The following is a 26,818-nucleotide window of genomic DNA, read 5'->3' as shown; positions in this document are numbered from 1 at the left end:
TCCAGAACTGTTTCACTTCGGGTCGGCGCCATATCTCCGGCACTACGAACCCCGGCCCCTAAGGGGAAAAAGACATAAGCATTAGCGCTTGCTGCAATTAGACAACGAACATTATTATTAAGCTTGAACTTTTGAACAGAACTTTTACAGCGCCTTACCTGAACAGTCAAGCTTACCTGAACTCCCATCAATCCTCAATCCAGTGAAGCAACTGGGTTTCAACGCGCCCCTGCATCAGAAGCAGGATGGAGAGCTCATCCTTCCAAACCCTAAGGTGAGGCTTCACGGGGAATCGTGGAGGAGGTATCGTGGAGGGTTGGAAGGGAGTGGGAGGCTTGAGCATTGTTCCACAGTTGGTAATACTCCCTTTTCACCCACAGGAGGGTATCCAACGAGCCAGGGAAGCCAGAATAGAGGGGCCCTTCCTGTTCATCTTCAGAGTTCTGCTTCTTCGACGCCATGCCTCCGTGGGAACCAGGTGAGCGTTACAGCAACACGTTCGCGGAAAAAACGGAACTGAGGCTACGGGCATCGTGCATCCTACGTATCACATCGGATGACGTCGGACGTCGGAGGAGGCCCTCGACGACAGCGCATCGACGTCATCGACGCAGGACGCAGACGCCGAAAAAAGTTTCCGAAGCAGCACAGCTGTGGTGATTACATGTCATAGATATGGAATACGTCGGAGGACCCAATCCCCTCGAACAGGTTGTTCTCGTCGAAAGGCATGTCCAAAACTCTGGTTTGCACGTCCTGGTGGAAATCGGTTGCCTTAAGCCAACCACGCCAGCGAAGGCAAACACCGGGGCCCATCTGGTGGAAACCGGTATCAGCAATGTCCGTGGTCACCGTTATGGCGTGGTCCCATGCCACCTCACCTTCCTGCAGGATCTCCAGGGCCTCAGCCCTCTTGTCATCTGGGAGGAAGTCCAACAGAGGAGCGATCTTAAACCACAGCTCCCTGTCGTAGCGGGCCACAATTGCGAGGGCGTTGGCCACTTTAATCGTCGTCGACGCCGAGATGACCCGTCATCCCATAGTGTCCAGTTTCTTCCCCTCGCCGTCCGGAGGGGAGGTCGAAGTTGAAGCCCTCGTCCCCGCCGCTTTCTTCTTGGCTGCCGCCGAGACAACCGAATCCGGGGTCAGCTGCACCCTAAGGAACATGGGGGCGGAATCCGGGACCCAATTTCGTCGGGCGGGGAGGCCCGAGGAGGTGGTGATGGAAGGCTCATCCCGTCGTCACCACCGTCGTCATCCGTCCCAGTCGTGGCCGTCTCTGTTGCTATGTCATCCCTCGGATCAGGAGAAGGAGATGAAGGCTGGAAGAGCAGGGGGGAAGAATTCTCCTCTGCTTGCTTGGAGGGCTTTCCGACGGTCCAGGGCAACCTTGTCCGTATCTCCGTTCACAAGGCCTGGATCGCCATTAAGATTGCTCCAGAGTTGTCCTGTGGCCCAGGTACCGGCTGAGACGGGCGCGACGGTTGGGGAGTGGAATCCTCCGCATCCACGGGATCCTCATTGGCACCACTGTCGCTTTCTTCGTCCGCCTCATCGGGATCCCTCCCGTGGGACTGGACCTCCTCGAACTTCTTGTTCAGGATCTTCAGGACTCCAGCCAGCTCCTCTTCAGAGGCTGTATCTGTGTCCGTGATGGCCACCGCCCCCCACCCCCTCTTTTTCCACCGGGGTTCTCACGGGGTCTTATCGATGGGCTGAAAAGAGGATTCCCTCCGCGGTGGCAGGGAAACTCTGGGCCCCGAGGTCGCCTCCACTGGGGTAGCCTCCACAGGCTTCGCCAGGGCCGCCACGACTCCCTCGATAGAGGCCTTAGCCGGGTGAATCAAGGCCTTCACGACTTTGGACACGCTTGAGTCCTTCACCTTGGGGGGAGGGTCACCGCCTCGATCCCCCTCAGCTGTCTCCGTCGGGATCGACCGGGACTTCTCCCGAAGCTTACCCAGGTTCTCCGATTTCCTTTTCCCCGAGCCAGAGCGTTGGCTCGTGGTTGATGGCATTGGTGAAAGTGCACCCTGCCTGGCAGCCGAGGAGCCCGACCGAACGGCACTCCCGGTGCCCGCAGACTCGCAGTGCTTTGCCTTTTGTTGGGCCCCCGTCACCGGAGCGCCCTCAAAGTTCTTAGAAGACCGCTCGGACGACTTCTCCTCACCTACCGCTGGGCTCTTCCCTTCCAGCTAGTTGGTGAGGCGGATACGCCGATCCTTCATAGTCCGCTCTGACATGTTTTTGCAAAACGCACAGTCCTTCTCCACGTGCATTTTGTCTTTGTGAATGCAGTTGAGGCATCTAGAATGCTCGTCCTCTTTGAAGACATTCTGCAATCCGCATCCAGGGCAGCTCCTGAACAGCTTGGATCAGGCCGTTGCGTTTCCTTTATCCTGGGCCATGTCCACGCGGGGTAGGCCTCAAAGATCTTCTGGAATCCTCCAAGAAGTGGAACTCGACGAAAACTTCGCCCTTGAGGGGCGTAGAAAATTCTGAAACGGGTCCCCGCTGATCGGAAGTAGAAACGGTGGAGCTTGAGGCTCGATTGACTGAAAAAATTAGATTAAACTCTTTGAAAAATAGCAAAAAAAGCTCGAGGACTCCCAACACTTGAACGTGTGGTAAAAATATGAGGATGGCTGCCAGAGGAGGGGCTTAGGTAGAGGGCAGTCATTGGCTGGGGGCAGTATGACCAAGAGACCATTGATTGGTTATTAGGAGAAAGAAAGTTCAGAAACAAAACTGAAACTGATTTTTTATTTTCCGAGGATTCCCAGCCTGAGGACGGGGAATATTCATGAGCATGTGAATCCATGCCAGACCCCATGCTGGAAAAAGCTCAACATATTTCTATTGCCTAAGAATGTCAGAGTCACAATGACTAGTAAACTATGCCATTCAGTTTATCTCCATTCTTTGAAAAAAGTCCAGGAGATGGGGCCTGGTGACAAGACACATCTTTTCTGAACATGCATATTTCATTTGTTGTTTTTGCCTTTAAATATTGACGGGAAAAATAAGCGCATTACACACGTACTCACTGCTCTTCTTTGTTTGGAGGTCGTTATTGTAGAATGGGTTTATCAGTGGGAAACCTTTCATCTACAAATTCTCCTCAGTTGGAAGACCGCAGAGACGAGTTTGACACTTGGACTCACTGGCTACAATAAAGTTTGCTTTGTGCATGCACATGCTTTTCCCTTTCTTTACGTTTATTCATTCCGCTCAGGGCTCAGTAACCAACACCAGGGTTTGAACATTCAAGGTGTGCTCAACTCAAGGTCCTGTTGCGCAAATGGACTCACGGAATGAGTCGGACTTGTGTGACCTGAATTTCCAAGTATAACACTTACTGGTAAATGCTTTCCCAGAGACTAATTTTCTTACGATTTCTTGCCTCTAACACATCTCTTTGCCTTTCTTGATGGGTTACAATAGAGAACATTCCCGTAGAGTACAAATGTTTTAGAGGGAGTTATGAGTGGTGGAACTTTGGTTTATCCCCCATATACCACATCCAGGTGTTGTAGTACATAGTTGGAGGCTTCCCCTCTTCCCAAAAGATCACCAAGTCCTACTCCATGCCCCCACCCCCAGACGTGACTGCACCATACCTAATCATCTTTCACAAATAATTTGCACCTGATCAGCTTTCGCATGCCCTATTCATTGCTGTCTATTTGTTCCTATATGTTTTGAATTGTTTGCACTGCATCTTCAGAATTACGGGATAGTTCTCAGGCATTTTCGACACTTTTGTTTATTTTTTGTTCGTGGTGCAACACGGCCCGAAAAATCTTTGCATCCTTCCTGCTGTCCTCACAACACACTGCAGTGTTGTTTCTTCCACCTGCACCCCTGATTTCAAATAAACGTGGTGCAAAGTGCCTCTGCTGAGCAGAAATTGTGTTTGTGTTCTTTTGTTTTAACATGGCTGCTTGCCTTTTTCCATTTGTGGCTTCTTCTTGGGGCTGCAGCCTGGCCCACTCTGATTGGCTGTGACTCCCCTTATTGCCCAATCAGGGCCACCGTGTGGCGGGAGCCGGCACCATCTACCAAGGCCCACTTCTAAGGCCCCTGCCAGCTTCCAGTCCGCTTGCAGGCCGGTAAATGAGACTTCTGCCACAGCCCAACCCTCCCTGAGGCTGCTACTCCTGGACTACTGACTACTATGACTCTCTTACCATATTCTGCATGGTTTAGTTCCCTCCCTCTTGATTTCCCTGTAATCCTTTCTCTGCGGGTACTCTCAGCTCTCCCTGTTATGTACTGATTTTAAGCTGTTTCTAAACTCACCTATACCATCTCACTCCCATTTTAAATTCCTTAACTACTGGGCCCTCATTTAACTTGAATGTCAAACTTGTGTGTATTTTGCATTTAACTTGAATGTCAAACTTGTGTGTATTTTGCATTTAACTTGAATGTCAAACTTGTGTGTATTTTGAATTTAACTTTGGCCATTGATTGTAACCTGCTTGCCAAGTGACTGTTCTATACCGCTGTACTTGCTTACTTCTCCCACTGCCTCTTCTCTTCCCACTCATGGCGCTTTCTGTTTCTCCCATCTCCCATCTATTCTAACTGCTTCTCTTCTCCCATCTCCCATCTATTCTAACTGCTTCTCTATCAACTATCCTTCCCTTCTCACTAAGTCTGGAAAGAAGAAGTTTAAAAAGGATATCTTGTCCTCCAACCCTGTCTCCCTATCGCTGATACCTTTAGCAGACCCTCACTGACATCCTCTTTGCTATTCCTTCGCCATATCTATGGACCCCTCATATGATCGGTGTGCTCTGTCCTGTCTCCTCCTCTCCCATTAATGGTGGTACTCGCTGGGAAGTCCTCATGGCTTCTTTCGACTCCTCCAGAGTCATCCTTAATGTCTACCTAAATGGCACCGTCATGGTCCAAGGTCCTCAAGCTAATCTCCTCCTCTTTGATAGGTGGTTCCCTTGCCTCATCAACTTCCGTTCATCTCCGGCTGCCCCCTCCTCTCATTCCTTGGCTACTTTGTCCACTCTTCCCTCCTCCTCTGCCCCTCTTCCGGCTACCTCCACAACTCTGCAGGGCGTACCTCTGATTTGTACCCCTCCCCAGAAGGTCTTTAAGGCCCGCAACCTTCTTCATCTTGCCACTCTCAACTCTCGCTCTGCTGTCAAACACTCCTCTGACATCTGCCACCTCCTTGAAGAACTGGACCTTGATGTCCTTGGTCTTACGGAGACATGGTTCACGGCCAGCTCTGTCACAAGCTCCGATACTCTCCTCCCTGATGGCTACAAGATCCTCTCCGCACCCAGATCCACACGGCCTGGAGGGGGCTTAGCCCTAATCTTTCCTGAGTGGATTCCTGCCACTATCATTCCCACTCAGATTTACTCCTCTTTCAAATGCCTTGACTGCAGGCTCTCAATCTCGCCTAGTCACTCTCTTACTGTTGCTACTCTCTATTGGACCCCAGGGCAAATCACCTCTTTTCTTTCTGAGTGGGCTGACCTCTCCTCCTCCCTCCTGACCTCAACCACTCAACTCCTCCTCCTTGGTGACCTCAACATCCACCTCGATTCTCCCTGTCCCTCATCTCTGCTGTTTCGCAACTTTTGCAATTCTCTCTCTATCCTCCCCTCTGGCCTGACGCACTCAGCAGGACACACACTTGATGTCCCGATCTCCTCTGGCCTCCCCCTCTCTATCCTTCTGGCCACTCCTCTTTCCTGGAGTGACCACTGCCTTCTCTCTTACTCTCTTCCCCCAAGCCAAGCTCACCCCAACACTGCCTCCTACCTTCTCGGACATCCGAACTATGAGGCGTGTGTCAGTTGAGGCTTTCGCGGCCACCTTCAATCCCCCCCTCCTCCTCCTCTGGCTGACTCACACCTGGACAAAACCCTGTCCCTTCTCTACTCTTCTATTTCTGTTACGTTCACCTGGTCTCTGCGGGACGTTGGGGCACGGTTGCAGCCCTCCCAGGAACTGACTCCCCTTGGTCAGACCTTTTCCCCTGCTGCTGTGTTGTGGACTGCGCTGGGTTGCTGGTACTGCTCCTGCGAGAATACGAGAGGCTGTGAGAATGCTGTGATATGGCTGTGGTTTCCCTCGAACCCATCTTCCCAGAAAGTGGTGAGCATGCGCTTACCCATATAGTCTCACCTGTTTAATTATGATGGCGAGCTCCCCGTCCTGCTCTCACTGCAGCGGCGCTGTCAGACAGACCGAGTTTCTTCACTGGCCCACGTGCGTGGCAGCCCAGACCGGCTGTGGCTGAACCACTTCAAAGGTAAATATCCTTTGTTAATGATTATTGTTCGTATTCTTTTGTAATGTCTTTTACCATGATTATTGTCCGTATCTTGTAATGTCTTTCCTCTTTCCCAATAGGTGATATGAGGCCGAGCGGAATCGCGGTGCAAGAAGCGAGCCCCAATGGAGAAGAAGAGAGTTCTCGATGTCCCAATAGGTGGTAAGTTTGGTCCCAAGGTCAAGCGCGAGGATTGGTTTGTGCGTGACATTAGCATAGTAATATCTTTATAGTTTTTCTAACCATTTGTCCTTTTCTCTTGCAGGGATGGCCTGTGAATTCGGACTGGGATGCTGTTATCCGTAGATCTGCCGGCGGATGAAGGATGCCTGGAACCGTGATGATGCTGGCCGAAGATGGACCCCCGAGTAAGTGTTTGAGGCTGGAGTCGGGATCAGGTAAGGATGCGCTCTGACTGCGGTTGCTGCTGGAATCAAGTAAGGATGCACTTCAGGCGATGGTTATTGCTGGAATCAGGTAAAATGCGCTTTAGGCGGCGGTGAGCGTTACGCTGCTACAAGCAGACTAATGCGCTTGCATACAGGCGGGGCAGGCTTAAATAGCCTGGTACCGGCCATGCCCATTTATCTGACTTGTGGCCCCACCCTGCCACTCCCAGAAGATGCTGCACGTGCAGCCTAATGCATTCCTATGGCCACGCCCGACCTGGAGGCACGTGGAGGTCCTGCAGGGCAGAAAATAGCACGTGCAGAGCACACTTTCTCATGAGCCTGGAGCCAAAGGTGCCAGGACTGGGTCCACTGGACCCTTTATGTAGTGAAGCTTGTGGTCCTTGCCCTGTGGCCATGACAATTTCTGATACTCTTGATGCTCTTGCCCCTGTCATGAGGATCTGCTTGAAGTCCAAAAACAAGTGCAATTCTTGGTATGACTAACATAAGTGTAGGGCGGCTGAGAGGAAATGGTGGGCTTCTTTTTCATCCTCTGACAAACTGGCCTGTCGCCTGCTCCAAAGGCAATACTGACTCTCTGTCCGCACCAAGAAGAGTCCACATTCAAGCCCGTATCTCTGCAGCATCTAACAACTCGGCCGAACTCTTTAAAATCTGCAAGGAGCTTGCCAGCCTTGCTGCAGTCTCTATCCCTCCTCTTGCCTCCCAGGCTCTCTGCAATGCCCTTGCCTCTCACTATATTACAAAAACCCAGGACATCCTGTCCACCCTCTCCCCGCCTCCCCCTCCTATTCCCTCTCAGTCTGTGCTTGCTGACCCCTCTTTAATCACCCCCCACCCTCCTTCTCTTCCCTTGCTCTTTTCTCCCCTGATGAGGTCGCTAGACAAGTCCGATCTATGAAAGCCTTGTCAAACCAGGTTCATCCCTGTTCCTCTAAAACCATCAAGGACGACATTGACACCCTCGCTCTGGCCCTTGCTGAATTTTGCAACCATTCCTTTGTCTTAGGATCCTTCCCCTACCCTCTGAAGCACTCCCTTGAGCATCCTCCTCTTATGAAACCCACAGCTGATCCTTCCTGTCCGGCTAACTATTGCCCAATCTCCATTACTCCCTTTCTTGGCAAACTCCTGGAAAAGCTGGCCATCTCTACAGTTTAACCTTCATTCTGATTCTGTTGGCTGTCTCCATGACCACCAGTCTGGCTTCAGAGTGGCCAGAAGCACGGAAATTACTCTCCTGAACATCCGTGAAGATCTGCTCTCCAACCTTGACGCTAACATTCAGTCTGTTCTTATCCTACTCTATCTCTCTTCTGCCTTCGATGCGGTCAACAATACCATCCTGCTCAACCGTCTCTGTGATAATCTGGGTATCACTGATCAGGCGCTGGCCTGGCTGACCTCTTTCCTATCATCTATCTTCCTCTCTACCTGTGACCCCAGTGGTCTAACCTCTCCCCCTGGCTTTTCAACAAATACCTGGCAACTCTCGCCCACTGCATTGCCATGTCCTGCTCAAATTTCCAGTGCTACGTTGATGACAATTCATTTTCAGGCTGCCCTCGGCCACCTCCTCTCCCCCTTTCTCTCTCATCTCTGATTGCCTAACTTCCATTCAAGATTGGTGTGCCGCTAATGATCTTTGTCTGAATGCCAGCAAGACAGAGATCCTCACCGGCACACCTTCAACATCCTTTCCCCTCACTCTCTGGCCTCTCTTGGCCTTCCTCCTATCTCCACCTGTGAGGCTAAGAACCTCTGGGTCATCTTTGACTCCACACTTTCCTTCTCCGCCCACATCTCTGAGGTCTCTAAAAAGTCAAACTTCCTACAACACCTCTTCAGAGGTACTCTGCCTTTCCTCTCCTTCCCCCAGAAGCTCACTGTCTCCCAAGCTCTCTAGGTTGGACTATTTTAACGGCCTCTTTCTAAATCTACCTGCCTCTACTCTCCACCCTCTGCAACTAATCCAGAACAGGACTGCAAGATGTGTCCTTGGCCTCAAGCCCTGGGATAGTATCTCTCCAGCTGTATAATCTCTCCATTGGCTCCCAGTGAATGCAAGGATTGAATTCAAGGATAAATTCAAAACCCTCTGCATTGTCCATAAGGCTTTCAGGGGCCTGGGTCCAAAATACCTTTAGCTATCCCTCCGCAAATACCTCCCCTCTTGAGCTCTTTGCTCCTCTACCTCTAACTCCCTCAGGGTCAGTCGTTTTTCAAAGAAACTAGCTGGGGGTAGATCTCTGTCTTCGGCTGGGGCCTCCCTCTGGGACAGCCTCCCTGCCACTCTAAAACTTGAGGAGAACCATCTCCAGTTCCGGAAGCACCTCAAGACCTTCCTCTTTGCTTCTGCCTTTGCTCCCCCTCTCCCCTGCTGATCTGTTCTCTCTTGGCATTGCGCACCTGGCCGCCCACTGTCCCCTGGGCCCAGGTACCTGCTCACCCTGCCACCCTCCTGCACTGCCTCCTGGCCACCCCTTGCACTGTGGACTGTATCTATACCCATACAGTCCCCCATACCCTTACCCCCATTTTCTTCTTTTTCTGTACTGATCAGACTTACTCAGTTCTACTGCCGTAAACACAGCACTTGCCACTTGCTGGCTGCACTACCACTGTATATTGCCTCCATTATCTATTGATTTGTATTTATTATTATTTATCTGTTTCTCCTCTGCTCTGCACTTTCCACTCTTCCCCCTTAAATACACTCCCCCCCCCTTTCCCTTTCCCATGCACTTGCGCGTTCTCAAAATCACTGGGCCTAGTACAATCGCTGTTGTGTTCTCCCCTGTTGCCCTCCCTTCCCTTGTCGCGCTCTGAAACACTTGTGTATGAGCACGATACAAATAAAATATCTTATATTGTTTATGGTGTTATTGTGTTATTTTACAAAACAAATAGCAACTATAAAGCACTCCTCCATCTCTAGGTAGGTTAGCAATAGAGAAATACCTAAGTTGCATACAAAAATAAAAATAAATGACATGTCAAGGTGTCAATCATGATTAATATACTGCTAGGAGGTCAAGTTACAGAAAATGTAACACATTTAACTATTCTCTCGTCCATTACCTGTGTGACTAGATCCATTTGAATGTTTTCCCTTGGTATTTATCTCCGAAGTCTTTTTTTGAAATGTTTTCTATTAAAAAAGAAAATCACAATGTTACGTAAAGGATACCAATACAGCAACTTGCATTTCAGAATTCAACATCAATTTGCATTATTTCATTGAAAACCCTACATTTAAGACTGTGCAATAACATTTTGCATAACAGATCTTACAACTCAGCTATCATTTCAATTAAGAGAAAAATCTAATCTTTGGCACATGTAATTGTATATTTATGATATTATTTAGCCTGGGTTCCAATAACAAGACCCTTTCCATTCCATGTTATAGAGAAGGGGACCATAATCAACTATAATTAACTATTAAAACAGGAGTTAAGAGACCTCACAGAATCTAATAGCACATCCGTACCACAATAAATCACTTGTTAGTTCTGCTCATAATCAGACTACTGCACAGGAGATGTGTACGGAGACAGGCAATGAAAGATGGGTGGGGCTGATGCAAGACTGAAAAAAAACTGTCTGTTCACTTAACAGTTAAAACAATGACTTCCACGTGGATAAATTGTGTTACTCATGGGAAAGATATTCCACTCCCATAGTCCACATTTTAAGAATGAGTTTCAGATACACACCGACACAAGAAATCTTTAAACAGACACCAAGGGACATCCGATCAACTAACCTATTTGACATTGGCATATGATGTATTAATTTGTCTAGTGGCTGCGTGTTTGCAACACATTTTCAACCAAACACTAAGCTTATCAGAAAAACATCTTAAAAATTCTATGAAAATAGTTGCTAAATGAACATTATGGGTGCAATGCAAAAAAAACCAACAAAAAAAAACAATTTCATCACTGATGATTGATAAAGCAAATCATAACTTCCCGAAAGCCATGCTCTTTTCAAGACGTTCCTCACTTTGCTCATTGAGATGGATAATCAGCACCAAAAGAACAAATGACTTGCCTATTAATAAGTTCTCATCTTTCTGATGGATGTTCCTGCCACGGATTCCTCATCTTTAATATCTATCTCCCAGTGCAGCTGCTCTTCAGAAACCTTTCTGCTGCTTGGGGGGGGGGGGGGGGGGGGTGACAGGGAGCGTGGCTCCACCTGACACCCCTACATGCCCCATGCCAGAACCAAAAAAAATATTTAAAAAAAAATTATATATATATATATATACACACATATATTCACTGAAAAAACGTTGTTAAAGGACGTTATAGTTAAGTTGCACTACTAAAAAACCTATGAAATTCAATGGAAAAAGTTACAGGGATGTTATGGTTACAGGTAAAAACGGAAAAAACAGAAATTCACGGTTATGGTAAGCTAAGCAACCATAACTCTTGCTACCTCTGTGCACTGCAAGGACTAACACCCATGACATCAAAGATGACATCACAAATGTAATTGATGGCATCACACAAGAGAAGTGATGTCTGCCTTCAACAATCTTACCGCACTGCTACTTTACATGGGAACTAATGTGCTTACTAGCTGAGTGGATGACATCACTGCTTTATGGAATGTAGTGATGTCAGTGTGAGTGGAGTGTTGGTGTGTGAGGGTTCTAAGCTTGGCAGTTGGAGTTATGCTGACTTGGAAAGGACATGCCAATGTTTTTGTTCCTGGGATTGAACTACAATAAATCTACTTAATAACTTACCTGCTGGCCCGGGTGTTCATCAGCTTCCAAGTTATTACACTGGCGACGAGGATGGGATCCTGTCGTGGAGGGGGCAGTCCAGAACCAGGAAACATTGCCCTCCTTGGATCCATGTCCTTGAGGAAGTTCAGCAAGTAGGGGCCCACAGTTGTTTGACTAGGCTGATTACCCTTCTTCAGCAGGCCAGGCGGTGCTGAATTGAGGACCTAGTCGGCACACAGGTCGGTGTGCAGTGCTAGCAGCAACAGCTGTTCTATTGTGGGCCGCCTGTCCCATTTACCTGGTGGTGCTGTGGACGGTATTTTATCGGCACACAGTTCGGTGTGCGGTACCTGGGGAGCTTCTGCCATCAGGACCAAGCTGGCCGGGTGGAGCTTGTGCTTGGCAGATCCCCAGCAGGTGTCTTGGAAACTGTTCGGCACACGTGTCGGTGTGCGGAATACTCCGGAGGCTCCCGGTGCACAAATCGGTGTGCGGCGCTGTCGTGGGCACCTGTGTGCACTTTCGAGTTGGTTGGCCGGGCGGTGCACCGCCGCCGACGGGCCCTGTTCCGGAGCGGGACCGGATGCCGAAGTAACGCGGCCGGTGGCAAGACGGGAGTGAGCTCTGGTCGCGTGAGCTCTGGTCGCGGTGCGTGAGGGAGAACACTCTATGCAAACGCGTCGTCTCCATAGCCCAGCTGGTTGCCTGCATATCAGAGGATGTTGTCCGTGTCATGTGTGCAATGAGAGAGTGTCCGGGTGGAGCTGCTCCGTTTTTGTGGGTTACACAGGTCCCGCGTCCATTCCTGAGCGGAGGAGATGTTGCTCGGGCGGCGAACCAAGTGGAATGATGACGTCGCCTTCATTTGAACGTGCGTTCCAGCACGGGGAGCTGGAACGCGTAGACATGGTTGCCTGGAGCACTCTATGCTCCCAACGTGTGACGTGGCTACGAAGTCTGCGTGCGTTCCAACGTGGGTGGCTGGAACGCGAGGAAGTGCTCGTAGGCGCTGAATGTACGCGGCCGGGGAAAATCTGTTCGTTACGCTTGGTGTTGCCGGAAGATATGGGCATCGGTGGAGAGAAGTCAAGGAGGTGGATTCCGGAGTTTCCATGTTCGTCAGTGAGGCGGATTTGGACGAATTGGATTCCTGCAGGTGTCAGGGCAGGTACTGAGGGGAGAGTCCCTGTCCCCCGCAATGTGTCTGTTGTACTGCGCGGGCTGGGAAGCAGTCGAGATTTGGTTCACTGCAGTCCGCAGCGAGGAGGGGAAGGTTTCCGTTTTTGAGAACATTATTGCTACTGAGGTTGACATTTTTGTGTGCCGGCTGTGTTGGGTGTGGTGAGTGTCGTATTATGGGCCCGTGTGAGTGAATAGTGCGCGCGCTTAGAGTTGTGTATGGATGATTGTTTAGGTTGAGTAAAGAAATTGCAATTTTGTGTGCTATTGAGTTGTTGAGTGTGTTCCTGCATTATATTGCGTTAAATTGCATATGTTGTCACTCATTCGTATTCTTTGCAGGTGGAACTGTACGGACTCGTGGGTGGGGGCACTTGCGGGTTGAATTGCTGCTTCTTTTTAAACAGCATTGTTTGTCATGTGCTGTGAGTATTTTTGAGCAATTACAGTTATCTTTTACCAATAATCAACTGAAATGATGCATTTTACACTGTATTTGAACATGTGTGCAATGTTTTGCGTGTATGCCAACCATCCTATTTTTGGGGTTTGCATATGGTGCGTGAGGTGAACATTGCGGTGTGCAGGAGTGGGAGTGGTTGGTTATTGAGGCGTTCTGCTGTGGTACAGTAGGTGAGGCTGGACCTGGGGTCCATGGTGAGTGGTGGGTGGTGAGCTGCTGCGATGGTGCAGTTTGACTGGACCAACGGTCCATGATGTGAAGTGTGCTGCGTTTTGCGTTCGCAGGAGGCTGGACCTAGGGTCCATGGTATAGGGTAGGTGTGCTGTGAGTGGCAGTAGGCTGGACCAGGGGTCCGTGGTGTGTAGTAGGTGTGCTGCGGCTGGCAGTAGGCTGGACCTGGGGTCCAAGGTTTGTAGTAGGTGTGCTGCTGGGGGCAGTAGGCTGGGCCTGGGGTCCAAGGTATGGAGTGGTGTGCTGCGGGTGGCAGTAAGCTGGACCAGGGGTCCGTGGTGGTTAGTGTGTGTTTGGTGCGTGTCGGGTTCAGGTGGTTGGTCCTGGCTGTGTTCCGCATTCTTGCGGGTTGGTTCTCTATGGTTCAGGGTTTGGTGGTGTTGTGGTACCCTTAGGGGTGCTATGGTGAACTGTTTCGTTTGTTGTTGCTTGTTGTTGCTCTGTTGAGCTGTGTGGGGTGTGCCCAGGGGTGGCAGCCCTGGTGTCCTAGGGGGCAGACTAGGACGGGAGGATGTTTGTGCACTGAGGGTTGAGGAGTGTTAGGTAGTTATCTGTTGTGGACGCTGGGTCGTGGCAGGACCTAGGTTCCAAGGGGCAGCTTGGAACAGGTGGAGGTGTGTAGTTTTTATTTTGTTCCTCGAAGGTTGTCCAGTTCTGTGTTTGGAAGGAGCGAGCCCTTTGTAGACTGCGTTGGGTTCCTCTCTGTTTTGTTATAAAGGGAGGAGTGGAAGTGGTGTAGACTTGAGCGTAGGACTTTGTATAAGGGTTTTGGTAGACACTTATGTGTCAGGTAGCCCAACGTCTTGGCACAGTAGTTAGTATCCTGGGGGTGCCATGTAGGTTTTAGTGGGTTCTTATTCCTTTGGTGGAGCTCTTTCCTGTTTCCTTGCAGTGTCGGGGTTAAGGTGTTCACTTGGGACAGTTTCTTGTTGCCAGTGGTCTTATTAGTTGGTGCATTACGTGCTGGCCAAACGTACATGTAGGGGTTTTTGTCTGGTGATGGTTTTGGTGTGATCATTCCCTGTTTTCAACAAAGTAAAGGAGGGAGAAGTGTTGTAATGTGCTTACTAGCTGAGTGGATGACATCACTGCTTTATGGAATGTAGTGATGTCAGTGTGAGTGGAGTGTTGGTGTGTGAGGGTTCTAAGCTTGGCAGTTGGAGTTATGCTGACTTGGAAAGGACATGCCAATGTTTTTGTTCCTGGGATTGAACTACAATAAATCTACTTAATAACTTACCTGCTGGCCCGGGTGTTCATCAGCTTCCAAGTTATTACAGTAAGCTAAGCAACCATAACTCTTGCTACCTCTGTGCACTGCAAGAACTAACACCCATGACATCAAAGATGACATCACAAATGTAATTGATGGCATCACACAAGAGAAGTGATGTCTGCCTTCAACAATCTTACCGCACTGCTACTTTACATGGGAACAAAGTACGAACGGCCAGAGTAAGGAGTGGAAAGTACTAAAACCAGAACGTCACTACAACAGAGTAAGCACACTAAAGTTTGTCTGATAATGGCACAGGTGGTGCAGTATACAATAGTAGAGAAGCATAAAGTTTCTTTTTTTACGCAACAATGGCAAGCACCTTAATGTGGCTGGAAGAAAATTTCCCTCATGACGAAGTGATTTACGATAGTAACCCCATTGGTATGCACTGCAGTCTGAAACATAAAATTTGTAATATCTATTGCCTCATGTACACCAAACATATATTTGTTTTCATTAAGAGATCATATTGGAAAGGAAAGCAAGGCAGCACAAGCGGCACCCCTTCCACAACAGCATACAGGCACAGCAGGAATGGAAAGACACTCTGTAAATAGGAAGCTGGACAGCCTGGAAGCCAAAATGGAAGAATTGATTAACAATTTTGCCGCCTTAAAAGAATACGTACAAGGACATATTATTGCCAAAAAAAATACCTCTGCCCGACCTGCACGTGTACTCCTTCCCCATTTCACAGCCCGCAATCCCCTCAAAATCTGTGTGATCAAACACGTTACAATAATACCTCAATCCCTTCCTCCCCGCACGACCAACTTGTTCAAATCCCCAATTCCCCAAAATATGTATCCACTTGTGCTACCCCTTCCCTTTCCAAGTAGTATGTATGAATGTGTGGAAATAAATGTTGATATTTAAATTGTTGCTGAGTGTATATGTGGCTTTTCCTTTGTTTTTAAAATGCCTTTATGACTCAGCAGCACACAGTACTGGTGGCAATGACCGCAGTTCAGCAAAAGAGAGCTGTACTACGGACACCGCACCTGCCGGCTTCTCCGCAATCACAATGGAGGTATCCGTACGAAGCCAGTAGGACCCGCATGTCCGCATCTTGTGAACCACGTATGATTAGTTGTGGAAGCAGTTGCACAAGTACGCGCATGGGTATCTCTTCCTTTGTCTTCTGGTGACACTGGCCCTGTCCAGCATATGCGTACAAACTTGTGACAAACTTTAATTAGTTCAAGCCACCCACCGACGTCCTACAGGTGCTAATACACAAACATCCCACATGATATACCCTATAAACACCCACTGTGTCCCAAAATGGTCGGCACACAAGTGTCGCACTATTAATCATTACAGAAGTGGCAACAGTGGGCATAGGACACCTATGCACATGCGCACAAGGTATTCCGCCCAAAGCGCATCCTGCGGACAGCCGTCCCAAGGGAGAACAGTGGCGACGTCACCATGCGACCGCACTCACGCTGAACGTGGGCCCTTATTTCAGGGACACGACCCAGACCTTTGGACAGCGGAAAAGTACAGTGTTGTGCAATGTACGGAGTGTTTTCCGGAAAGTACACGCTAAAAAACCACCACAATGTGCTATTGCACATGTATATATGTTGTTGAACAATGTAGGGCTGTTTTCGGGGTGCAAGTTCTCCACAGCAGCCCTACAAAGGCAACACCCCAGAGCTGCTCCGCAATCTGTTTGTAGCTTTTCAGAACAGAGTAGCTGGCCACATAGGTTTGACCTGTAATTGATGTTGGACCGAATCTGCTGTGCTACATTGCCTTTGAAAGTAATGGCAACCATGTCAGCCCGGCTCACTAGGCACAGTACTGGAGAAATGTATTAAAGGCCCTTCCTTTGAACCACACCCTTAGTTGCGATAGTCCCCACTGTCCCATTCCCATTGGTAGCATGCTTAAAACGGTAATATGTGGCACGTGCATTTCCCCAAGTACAGCGAGGGCCGTGCTCCAATAAAGCAGAAACATTCCTTCTTCCCTTCCCACTTTCTTCTTTCCAGCACGCCGTCATTGGGTACTGTTAAATAGTTCCACATGCATTCACCAATTACATTGAAGAGCTCTTCATGTAACAGTATCAGGTCTGTACAAAGGTCCTCTGCGTACACACCACACCCAGAAACCTTATTGCGCAATACCTCAGCCTCCGCAGTCCCATTTCCATGGCCGCCATCCTCAAAATCCCTGGATGTGGGTTTTGTGCTGCGTGCGGGAATGAATTGCAACCAGTGTAGGGGAATTCGTTTTTAGTGGAGGCTCTGAAAAGAGCCTTTTTTTTTTTAGGTGCTTCTAGAGAAAGACCTTTTTTCGGTTTTTATTTGATTTTGTGTTTTCTTGCACTTACATTGTTACAGTAAACTCTTCAATGCATCCTGTAGACGGGCAAACAAAACAGCATTACCAATGGGCGACAATCAAATGCCATTTCCATGGAAAAACTCAGCTTTTCCACAACTAATGAGGTCATTGTTGCAGAAGAACATCCCACCAGCGGACAAAAAAATTAGACCTGCTTCTGTTGATGAGACATCTTGCAACCTCTGACTGGGAACAACATACATGAGCATTGTCCCATACACTTCTTGGTGTTATGGATGAGAAAAGCATCTAGGCAGTGGGAAAAAGCCTCTTCACTACATTCAGCAACCACTTCAGTCAACTGAACAACCCTAAAACAAGCCATGTAACCCAAATGCATGCCGCCGGAGTGCACAACTACATCAACAGTAGCAAAAGTGGCAAAAGTGGCCAGGTCTCTGCAAAGTGCATACATATCGGCGAAACTGAGCTCATGGACAGCGCGCCACAATGCGTCCACTCCTTCTAAAACCGAAATTGCCATCAAAGTGTCTTTCCTGGGCATACTTGTGCAGATCTATCCCAAAGTCAACACAATGCGTTTCTCCATGTCAGCCAGCCTCACTACGCAGAGTAATGCACAAAAGTATGACCGCCCCTTCCTGTGAGCCACACCCTCAGTACCTGATTGGGTAATCCCCACAGTCCCATTTGCCAGCATAGTGAGAAGTGCAGAATGTGGCACGTGCGCTTCCCAAAGTACCGCGAGGGCTGCGCTCCAGTAAAGCAGGAGCAGTTGTCCTTACCTTTCTACTATTTTTTGTCCATCACTACCTCAACACTTCACATGTACCGTTCCACATTCAGCCTGCAAGTGTCATGTGATTCGAAAGCACGTCCAGTAGAAAGTTCAGTAAAAGAATGCAAGAATTGTGCATCCACATTAATCCACATGAACACAAAATAGAGGTATGAATACTTTTTCTGCAGTATGTTTCCAACTCTGTTATAAGTGCCTCTGCGCACGGTATCTGCCACTGAGCATCCATTATATTCTTCAAAAGCATACCGTTTTTTTCTCCCATCCCGTACCATCAAGTGGCACTTCAATGGTATCTGCTTGCAATGTTTTCATTTACCCATATATCATCCATTGTAATATCGAAACAGGAAATCTCTTTCTTTCCGACAATGCTACACATTTTTCCCCCACTAACCCATCTCCTACATAAATCGTAAAAATATGGCACCAAAACCGGCACTGAATGTATCTTATCAACCTAAAGCAAGTTCCCAAAAGGTCAAAGTCTGCACATCTGTGGTTCTCTCTTAGCTGGACTATTGCAACAGCCTCTTTTTAAATTGCCTGCTTCTACTCTACACCCTCTGCAACCCATCAAGAAGAGGACTGTGTGACTTGTCCTTGGCCTCAAGCCCAGGGATCTCATCTCTCCTGGACTGAAATGTCTGCACTAGCTCCCAGTGGCTGCGAGGAACATGGTGAAAACCCTCTGCATTATGCACAAGGCCTTCTGGGCCCTCAAGACCTTCAACTTTCACTTCCTAAACATCTCCCTGCTCGAGCTCTTCCCTCAGACGCCTCCAACTCCCTCGGGGTCAATCGATTCTGCAAGCAACCAGTTGGTGGTATATCTCTTTCTTCGGCTGGGGCCGCCCTCTGCAACAGCCTCCCTGTCTCCCTGAAACTTGGGGAGAACCATCGCCGGTTCCGGAAGCACCTCAAAGCCTTTCTCTTTGCTTCTACTTTTTCTCCTCTTCTCCCCTGCTGACTTCCTGGCTGAAACTGATTCTGCACTGGGTACCTGGTCACTCTCTGATGTTGGGCCAAGGCCACCTCCCCCCGCCAGTCCCACCCCTGCACTGCCTTTCTGGGAAACCCTGCACTTGGGGACTGTTTTCTGTATCCCTAACAGTTCCACCCCCACCTCATGTCTGCACTTATCCTTGCACTTGCCACCATCGGGCCGTATTTTTACTTATTGTAATTTGTTGTTATTCTCATGTACTGCACTTTCCCCTACCCATGCACTTGGGTGATCTGAGTGACAATGGGCCTAGTAGGTTCTTTGTCTCCATCTCCCCTCTGTTGCCCCCTCACTTGCCTTGGCGCACCTTGAAAAACGTGTATATAGACGAATTAAAAATGCCATATCATACAATTTCACATCATACACAAATTGCATTTATACAACAGGATGCCTGCCACTTACCTTGTACACTTCACAGATTTTTTTTCCCCAGAGTACCCCACTTACTACAAACCCTTAAAAAATGATTGCACAAACGCAGCACTGAATGCATGTTAGCAACTTCAAACAAGTACATACAGTGCATGCTTACAAACAGGATGCCTGACCCTTACCTTGCACACTTCCACAATAGCCTTCTGCACTTCTCTGTACAAGGAGACCTTCTTCCACAGTTTTTGCATACACACCACAACCAGAAACCTTATTGAGCAATGCCTTAGCATCCACAGTCCCATTTCCATGGCTGCCCTCCTGAAAATGGCGGATGTGGCACGTGTAATCCTGACACTTCAGCAGAATCTGCAGAGTTTTCGTGCTAGGAAGAGGGGTGGGGGGGGCAGTGTGAAACAGAGTAGGGGATTGGGTCTTTAGTGGTCCATTTGAAAAGATTATTTTTTTGTGCTTGCAAACAACCTTTTTTGTTCTCTCTTTGTATGACTGTTTGCTTCTCCGAGATTGCCGCATTTGAACCTGCAACCGAAGTGGACTCGCCTGCCGAAGTTTGGTCTGGAGTGCGCTGGGGGTCTGTGAGTAAATGCAACACTAGCCGGTCGCCCCTAGCGCATCCATCAATTTTTACGCATCAGTGGCCCCTGAGGGCCCCTCTCCTTTCCACTGCTAGTGTAAACTAGCGAACTATTCCCAACTGTTGGAACCTGCTCTGCCCTGTTGGGGAGACCCTCCATGAATAGTGGGAACTTATCCTGCATCACCTATGCCACCTTCCCGAGCTGCTACAGACCCTTCAAGAAACCCCGTTTTGCCCATCTGCATTACCGCGTGTGCCAGCATCGCAAGTACATTTGAGCAACAGGCTCCCCTCTTCTTGGGGCCTGGACTGCCTTTCAGTTAGGATTGTGTTTGTTGCAGAACTGCCTAAAGACTCTTTGCACTACCTGCTTCCTTCCCTTTTTTTTATTCATTATTGAACCTTTACAATGCTACAAAACTTAAGAAAATTTCATTATCTTTAAAAAAAAAAACATTATTTCATACAGAATTATTTCATACACCATTCAGCCAATGATGATTTGGTTACAATTACAATTAAAACATACTTTAACATATATTGGTATCAAGGATCCAATTCATTTAGAGCAATGATGCTTTGCATTACAACCTCAAGGAAGTTTGTTCGCCCAATAAGTAGATTTATGCTATTCTCCCACATGCACCTATTCCATAATGAGAGCCTCGAAAGCTCCATACCAGATTGCCAATGGCTTCCAAAATGAGTGATTCTGAAATCATCAAAATGTAGATAATACATCACTAAATGCCCCACGGATTCAACAGTTCCACCAATTTGACAAAATCTACATTCCATGCCCAGATTCCCGGAATTTTCCAATTTCCCACACCATCTACCAATTAAGTCATATGTAGGAAAACGCATGTATAGCTTTCTTGCAGCCCGACACGGAAATTGTAATAGGTATCTGGGCAAGTCCCACATTTTTCTTCTAAATGCAGCGTATTCTTTGTATGCTTTATATCTGCCTATACGATCAGATTGCAAGCACCAAGTCAACAGTTGGAATTTGTGCTTATTAGAGGGCAAACTTAAAATCAGATCCTTCTTCGATATGTTTAATTCTTCCAAAATTACATCAATTTTCCTTACAAATCCAGACAAATCGGCTAGAGCTCCTAGTTTGATTATTGCATTTAGGTCTACATAAAGGGACTCAACATTTTCCTATAATTATTAAGCAGCCTCCAATTCCATTTTGCGGAGAGAGGCAGAAGACCGAGCTCATGTCTGATTATGTCATTGGGAATAGATTTTGCTAGACATAATACCCTTTTCCACAGTATACCCTGCAGCACATCCAGTATATCATCAATCTCAACCGTGCATAAGTCAAGAATGTAAAGAATGCATGGCTCAATTTTTAGCAGGTAGAATTGTATTAATGGTATTAACGAGATATTACAGTATTTCCTATAAAGGATACACATCTGTGCAGTAAGAGGTTTCATCTTTTCCTTAAGCAATGTTTCCCACCATTTTTTTAGAGTTCTGATCGGTGAGTGTCTATCCGAGGTAACGCATGTCATTCACCACCTCAAGCTCTACCGACCCAATTGACCATTTCAATTTCCTGGTTCTTTTGCTTCCATCATTAAATATTAAAATTTTGGATTTCGCTTGGTTTATTTTTAAATTGTGATCCTCTGCGAACAAATAGAGGGCATCCAACTTGTGCTGCAGCCCAAATGGCGTTCTGTCAAAGATCAACAGATCGTCCGCAAAACAGATACAATTCAGTTTTAGATCACCTAGGCAAACCGGATAATTTATTCCATCCTTCGATATAATACCCATGTAAGAAAGGTATAGATTAACTAAGAACGCTGCCAGGCAACATCCCTTTTTTAACCAAACTTCTGTGGAAATAGCCTGCGTTAGGGTTTCAGTGCTATTTACCCGTACCCTATAGTTCGTCTTAGAGTAGACCATAGCTATCAAAGCCACTATATGTACCGGAATCCCAAGATGTATCATAATCTCCCATAATTTAGATCTTATTACTGTGTCAAAGGCTGAATTCAGGTCGAGTGCAGCCATATAGACTTTTCCTCTTCTCCCTTTTTTCGTTTGACACTGCAAATATGCAAGAATAGTGGCATTGAGAGTGCACCCCATGGCTTTACGGAACCCAATTTGAAATTTGGACAGCGTATCATTAGAGAAAAGGTAGTCCTGCAGTGCCTTTAAGATAAACTGAGAAACAATCTTCGATGAGGCATCCGTAAGTGCAATAGGTCTAAAATTATGTTGATCATTTATGGGGCCTTTCTTGTAAATCGGCACTATTATGGCCGAACACCATGAGCCAGGAATTTTTTTGGGTGAGAAATATATCAAATTTTAATTTAAGAATCTCAGCCCAGAATAGCGGATCAAGTTTTACCACACATGCTGGGATCCCATCCGGGCCACATGCTTTAGAATCCTTCAAATTTCCTATGGCATTGATTATGTCTTCAACAGTCCAGGGACAGGACTCCAGAATATACTCAGAGAAATCAACAATACGTTCACTGGAAAACCTGTTTGGCAATTCGAATTTCTTAGTAAGGTATTGTACCCAGGTGATAGACAAAATAGAAGGCTCAATGGAGAGTGCAGGGCGGATATAGTTCTAATCAGCGTCTAAGTATTCCTAGTATCCTGGGACAAGATGTTTTGCATCATACGTTGATTATCCCTAATGGCAGTTGCCTGCCTGAGTTCTCTGATCTGATTTTTGTGAGATAGAATAATGTGCTTCTTTTAAGCTTGGTGTGCATCATGACTGAGTTGCATTCTAAGTACATTCTTCATTTTTAGATTTTTTGCAATCTTAAGCTTATAAATTCTGAGATCAAATGCATGTTTGTGCACAAGTGTGCCTGAATACAACTGCTCAGCTGTGCTTCTAGTCATCTATCAATTGACCTTGGATTGCAACTGATATATTTAAATAGAGCATCCTCCTTGATCCTATTAATCTGTCTTAAGCAGATCCACCTGTTCCATCTTATCGACAGGCAAGGCCTGTCAATCTCTATCAGACTCAAAGCAGGTTCAGAGTACAAACTCCAATTGTGAATATTGAGTTTAATACAAATGGCAGAGTGATCCCCATACCCAAGGTCTAGTATTTGTGTAGGTTCGCAGTTCTTACACAGGACTGTAGATATAATAAAAATGATCGATGTAAGAATTTCGATCACCTCGTTTCCATGTAAGCGGATCCAAGCAACCCTCAGGCTCCAACAGTTGCATATCCCATCCTAGTAGATATTTTACCCACTTTTGATCGTTTTTCAATGACAGGGATGATCTCTTTTTTATTTCTCTCTCGAATACTCTTGTTATTATAACAGGAGGAATTGAAGTCCCCACCCATTATAATCCCCACACAACCCATACGTACAAACAAGTCTTCCAAAATTCCATTAAGAGTGTTGGCAATCTGGTCCCATGTTATCCGAGCCTTATTCCAATATATACATATGAGAACCAAGACTAGATCCTGAGTTTTACATGGATTCATTTGCATTACCAGCACACTTTCATCTTTGTACAGCAACAGAACATCATATTTACATCTGTTGCTAACAAGTACCGCTAGTCCACCAGAGGGTCTACCCTTTGGACCTCTAGTAGCATCCATTGAGTAACCGCTGTATCAAGCAATGTTAAAAACAGACACATACATCGTCTCTTGCAGCAGAATGATTTTGGGACAATTCCCTAAATCAAACGTGCCATACCAACAATGAAAGTTCGATAGGCCACAGCAATTCCATGATGTGACCCTAGGGGGATCCACGCTATGCTAACGCATCCTCTTTCACTTTTACTGGTGGACCATTGGTTCCACATCCCATTCAGTGCTACCACACGTGTAAGCAATTGTTTCAAAGTATCTCCACTGATATTCAACTGTGGAACAGTTTGTAATGGCATCTCTTTTACAGGTTCAATTTCATGTGGGGTTTCCAGAAATTCCTCAGCATCTTTTACATTCATGAATACACGTGGGGCAAGGCCAAGTGCGATAAAATTCTCCCTCAGCTCCCACACCATTTTCATAATAATCATAGACTGGAACCCACATAACATACGATGATTGTAGTTGGTGGCCAGCCTTATCCAATCCACATCGTCTGAGCGCAAGGTTCCTAGAGAGGGGCTGGCTTGCAACATTTTCAACATGAATGTTCTATTCAAGCTTGTTCTACCATTCATTTGCACATCACTTTCCCAACCCATAATAACCGGCATTCCTGCAACCAATTTCTCCTCACAGCACACTTTTTTCATACCTGACCCCATTCGGCCCTCATCATTGCATACCTCATGTTCCACTTCCTCCTCTTTGCCAGCTATTTCGGATTTAGGATTAGCGCTGCCACCTAAGGGTTGCGTCTTGGACTTGTTCTCTGGCCCACTTACTACCTCAGCAGATATCACCTCCTCTCTATCCACAACATCACAAATTTCACCCTCGCCTAGATCAACTTTGTCACCCATTCCTTTCCTCTCAACTTCAACTGACCGTACACTCCTTCCTGCCTCATTACTGCAACGGATACTATCCTGAGATGACTTTTTGCTTTTATTCTCCTTTTTTTATTATTTACTCGGTAAAATTGTGATAGCGCAGTTTGCCCACCCGAAGCAGCAATACCAACGGGTGCACACCGCCCCTTTTTCTGAGAGTGCGAATCACATTCAAAGCTAACGCTCTCCCCAGCCTTACCATTCGCCCCATTTAGATATTTGGTTTTTTGTGTGCATTTTTTATAGTTTGAGGGCACCTTTTCTCGATCCTCTGAGTGAAGATCCAAGTGGGCCTTAGACTCTTCATCCAATTGGTGGACATCAATGCTAATCTCCTCCTCTTGTTTATGCGCTATTTTTTTCCTTGAATCCGCACTTGCGAATACAAGGAGATCCCCTATTTGCGCATGTGCATTTTTTATAGTTTGAGGGCACCTTTTCTCGATCCTCTGAGTGAAGATCCAAGTGGGCCTTAGACTCTTCATCCAATTGGTGGACATCAATGCCAATCTCCTCCTCTTGTTTATGCGCTATTTTTTTCCTTCAATCCGCACTTGCGAATACAAGGAGATCCCCTATTTGCGCATTTGCCAATTTCTTCTTCTTCACATTTCTAGACTTATTACTCTTCGCCTCCCTCTTCTGAGCACGGGCTATGATTCTTTTTTCCCTTCTGGTTAACACCACATTCACTTTTGAGATCAGATTTCATCATGCTCACATCCATTTGTTCCTTATTGTTGTCAGACAGATCAAGTAAGTCCAGAAGCACAGATGGACTATCAGATACCTCCCTCTCCGGCATCAAATTCAATTCCGGTGAATGTGGGTACTCAATCCTATTTTTACTACCGCCCAGAATAGTTTGCTTTACTACCTCAATGTCAGATTGCATCCGTTGCATTGCATTTGTCAATGCTCCTATAGAATATGTAACTAAATTGTTCAATACCACCTCTGGGTTCTGAATATTCCCTATGGGTACTGCTTGCATTTCAGCAAAAGTTCTACATGCTGCATTTACCATTCTTTCGTCACCAGGGGTTTGTGTAGAGCTATCCTTAAAAGATGCTCCCTTTTTATTGCCCACTGTCAATGAGGATACCACATCATAGGCGAATAGCAGCCCCTCTACTTTGTTGATCTTGAATAGCAAATCAGTCATGGTAGTTCTTAGATCTGCCATTTCGCAATGTATTCTTTCATGGCCCTTATCAAGCAGGTCCAAGATTCTGGTTATGACCAGGAAGTCTTCAACAAACCCGGGACATCCCGGGCATGTAGATCCAAGACTTCATCTTGCTCTGCAGCTACATGTATCTCCGATCTGGGGCGGGAACCTCAGTTTACTGCAAATTCAGTTTGGGGCAGTTTACTGTTCAATAGGATTAGTGAATGGATTGTTGGTAAGCCAAGGATGTACGGAATCAACCAACAATCTCCTTTTACCTTTTCGCCCTTCATCCTTTTTCTCTTCCCCTTTCATGCCTCCAATCGCCCCCTTCATAGGAGAATGATAGCTGCGATAGCATTGGTAGACTGTGTATGTGTACATCCTCCCTACCACCCACCCTTTTTGACACCGGTGTCGAAGGCCCCAGGGAAAATCTCATTCTTCTGCCCACTTCGGCCTCTATTGTAGGACCAAGGATAGAGCAGTCGTTCATACCTCCCATAACACTTTCGGATAGTTTCCCGGTGTCCAGCTTTTTCCTCATCCATTCATCCATCTCTGAACCTGTACAACCCTGGCTAATGGGCAAGGAATAATCATTATTCCTTTTTCACATTGTATTTGATCGGGGAGGATGCAAGGGTGATAGAAGCCCTTCCATTTTGCTGTTCAACCTTAAGTGTATCCAATATTACATCGCCTCCTTCATTAACACTTTGTACCATAGGAATGTTGACTATGCTATGCTCGCTGCATTCAAAATGGACCACCTCATCTTGAATGACACTTTGGTTCTGTGTATCCTCACATAGGGATATTTTAGTAGGTAGTTCCATATTTGCCGCAGCCGAAACACCCACCCCTGTGAGCTTCCAACCACTTCTTAGACAGTTGACCATACTAGAAGCATTCAAAATGAGAACCTTTGAAAAAATTACCTCTTCCAACCTATGGCATAGAATTTCCACAGGCGAGTCGCTTGAAATTCAATCCCGAGCTGCTAGTCAGCAGGCTAGGCAAAACTTGCAATGTAGCCAAAATTGAGAATAGAGATACTCAGCTCAATAGAAGCTCACACAACCGCCCTTAATAGGTCTGTTAATTATCACAGCACAATTGTTTGAGCCTGCTATAGAAAAAGTGACCCCTTTGCAAAACCTTTACAGAACACAATCACCAGTTCAAAGTATCAAATCAGTGCAGTAACATAGTCCCCCCCCTCACTGTCCCAATTGCTTACTTCATATATAGAGTGTAAGCAGCACACTGGACCAAACACAAAACGCCAGCTCATAAACAGTTCCACTTTTGTGCAGCGTTGCCAAAATTCCACCTAGTTCAATAGCCCTTAGAGGCGGCCTACCGTTGCATCCCGTGTTCTTGCCCAGGGAGCCCCCC

The 26,818-nt window shown here is 46.9% G+C and overlaps 1 protein-coding gene across 1 annotated transcript in view; it reads right to left on the bottom strand.

Moving 5' to 3' along the window:
- WDR62 (WD repeat domain 62) overlaps positions 1 to 26,818 on the bottom strand; it is a 2,486,568-nt gene that overhangs the window by 298,113 nt on the left and 2,161,637 nt on the right. Inside the window, exon 28 of the mRNA XM_069644563.1 lies at positions 9,802 to 9,871. Coding sequence (XP_069500664.1) covers positions 9,802 to 9,871 — 70 coding nt within the window. The remainder of the gene's footprint in view (positions 1 to 9,801; positions 9,872 to 26,818) is intronic.

Source organism: Ambystoma mexicanum, chromosome 2p (genome assembly GCF_040938575.1).
Source record: "Ambystoma mexicanum isolate Mex_15411 chromosome 2p, UKY_AmexF1_1, whole genome shotgun sequence".
Lineage (NCBI taxonomy): Eukaryota > Metazoa > Chordata > Amphibia > Caudata > Ambystomatidae > Ambystoma > Ambystoma mexicanum.
The sequence above is the reverse complement of the archived record's forward strand: the minus strand, read 5'-3'. Positions and strand labels throughout refer to the sequence as shown.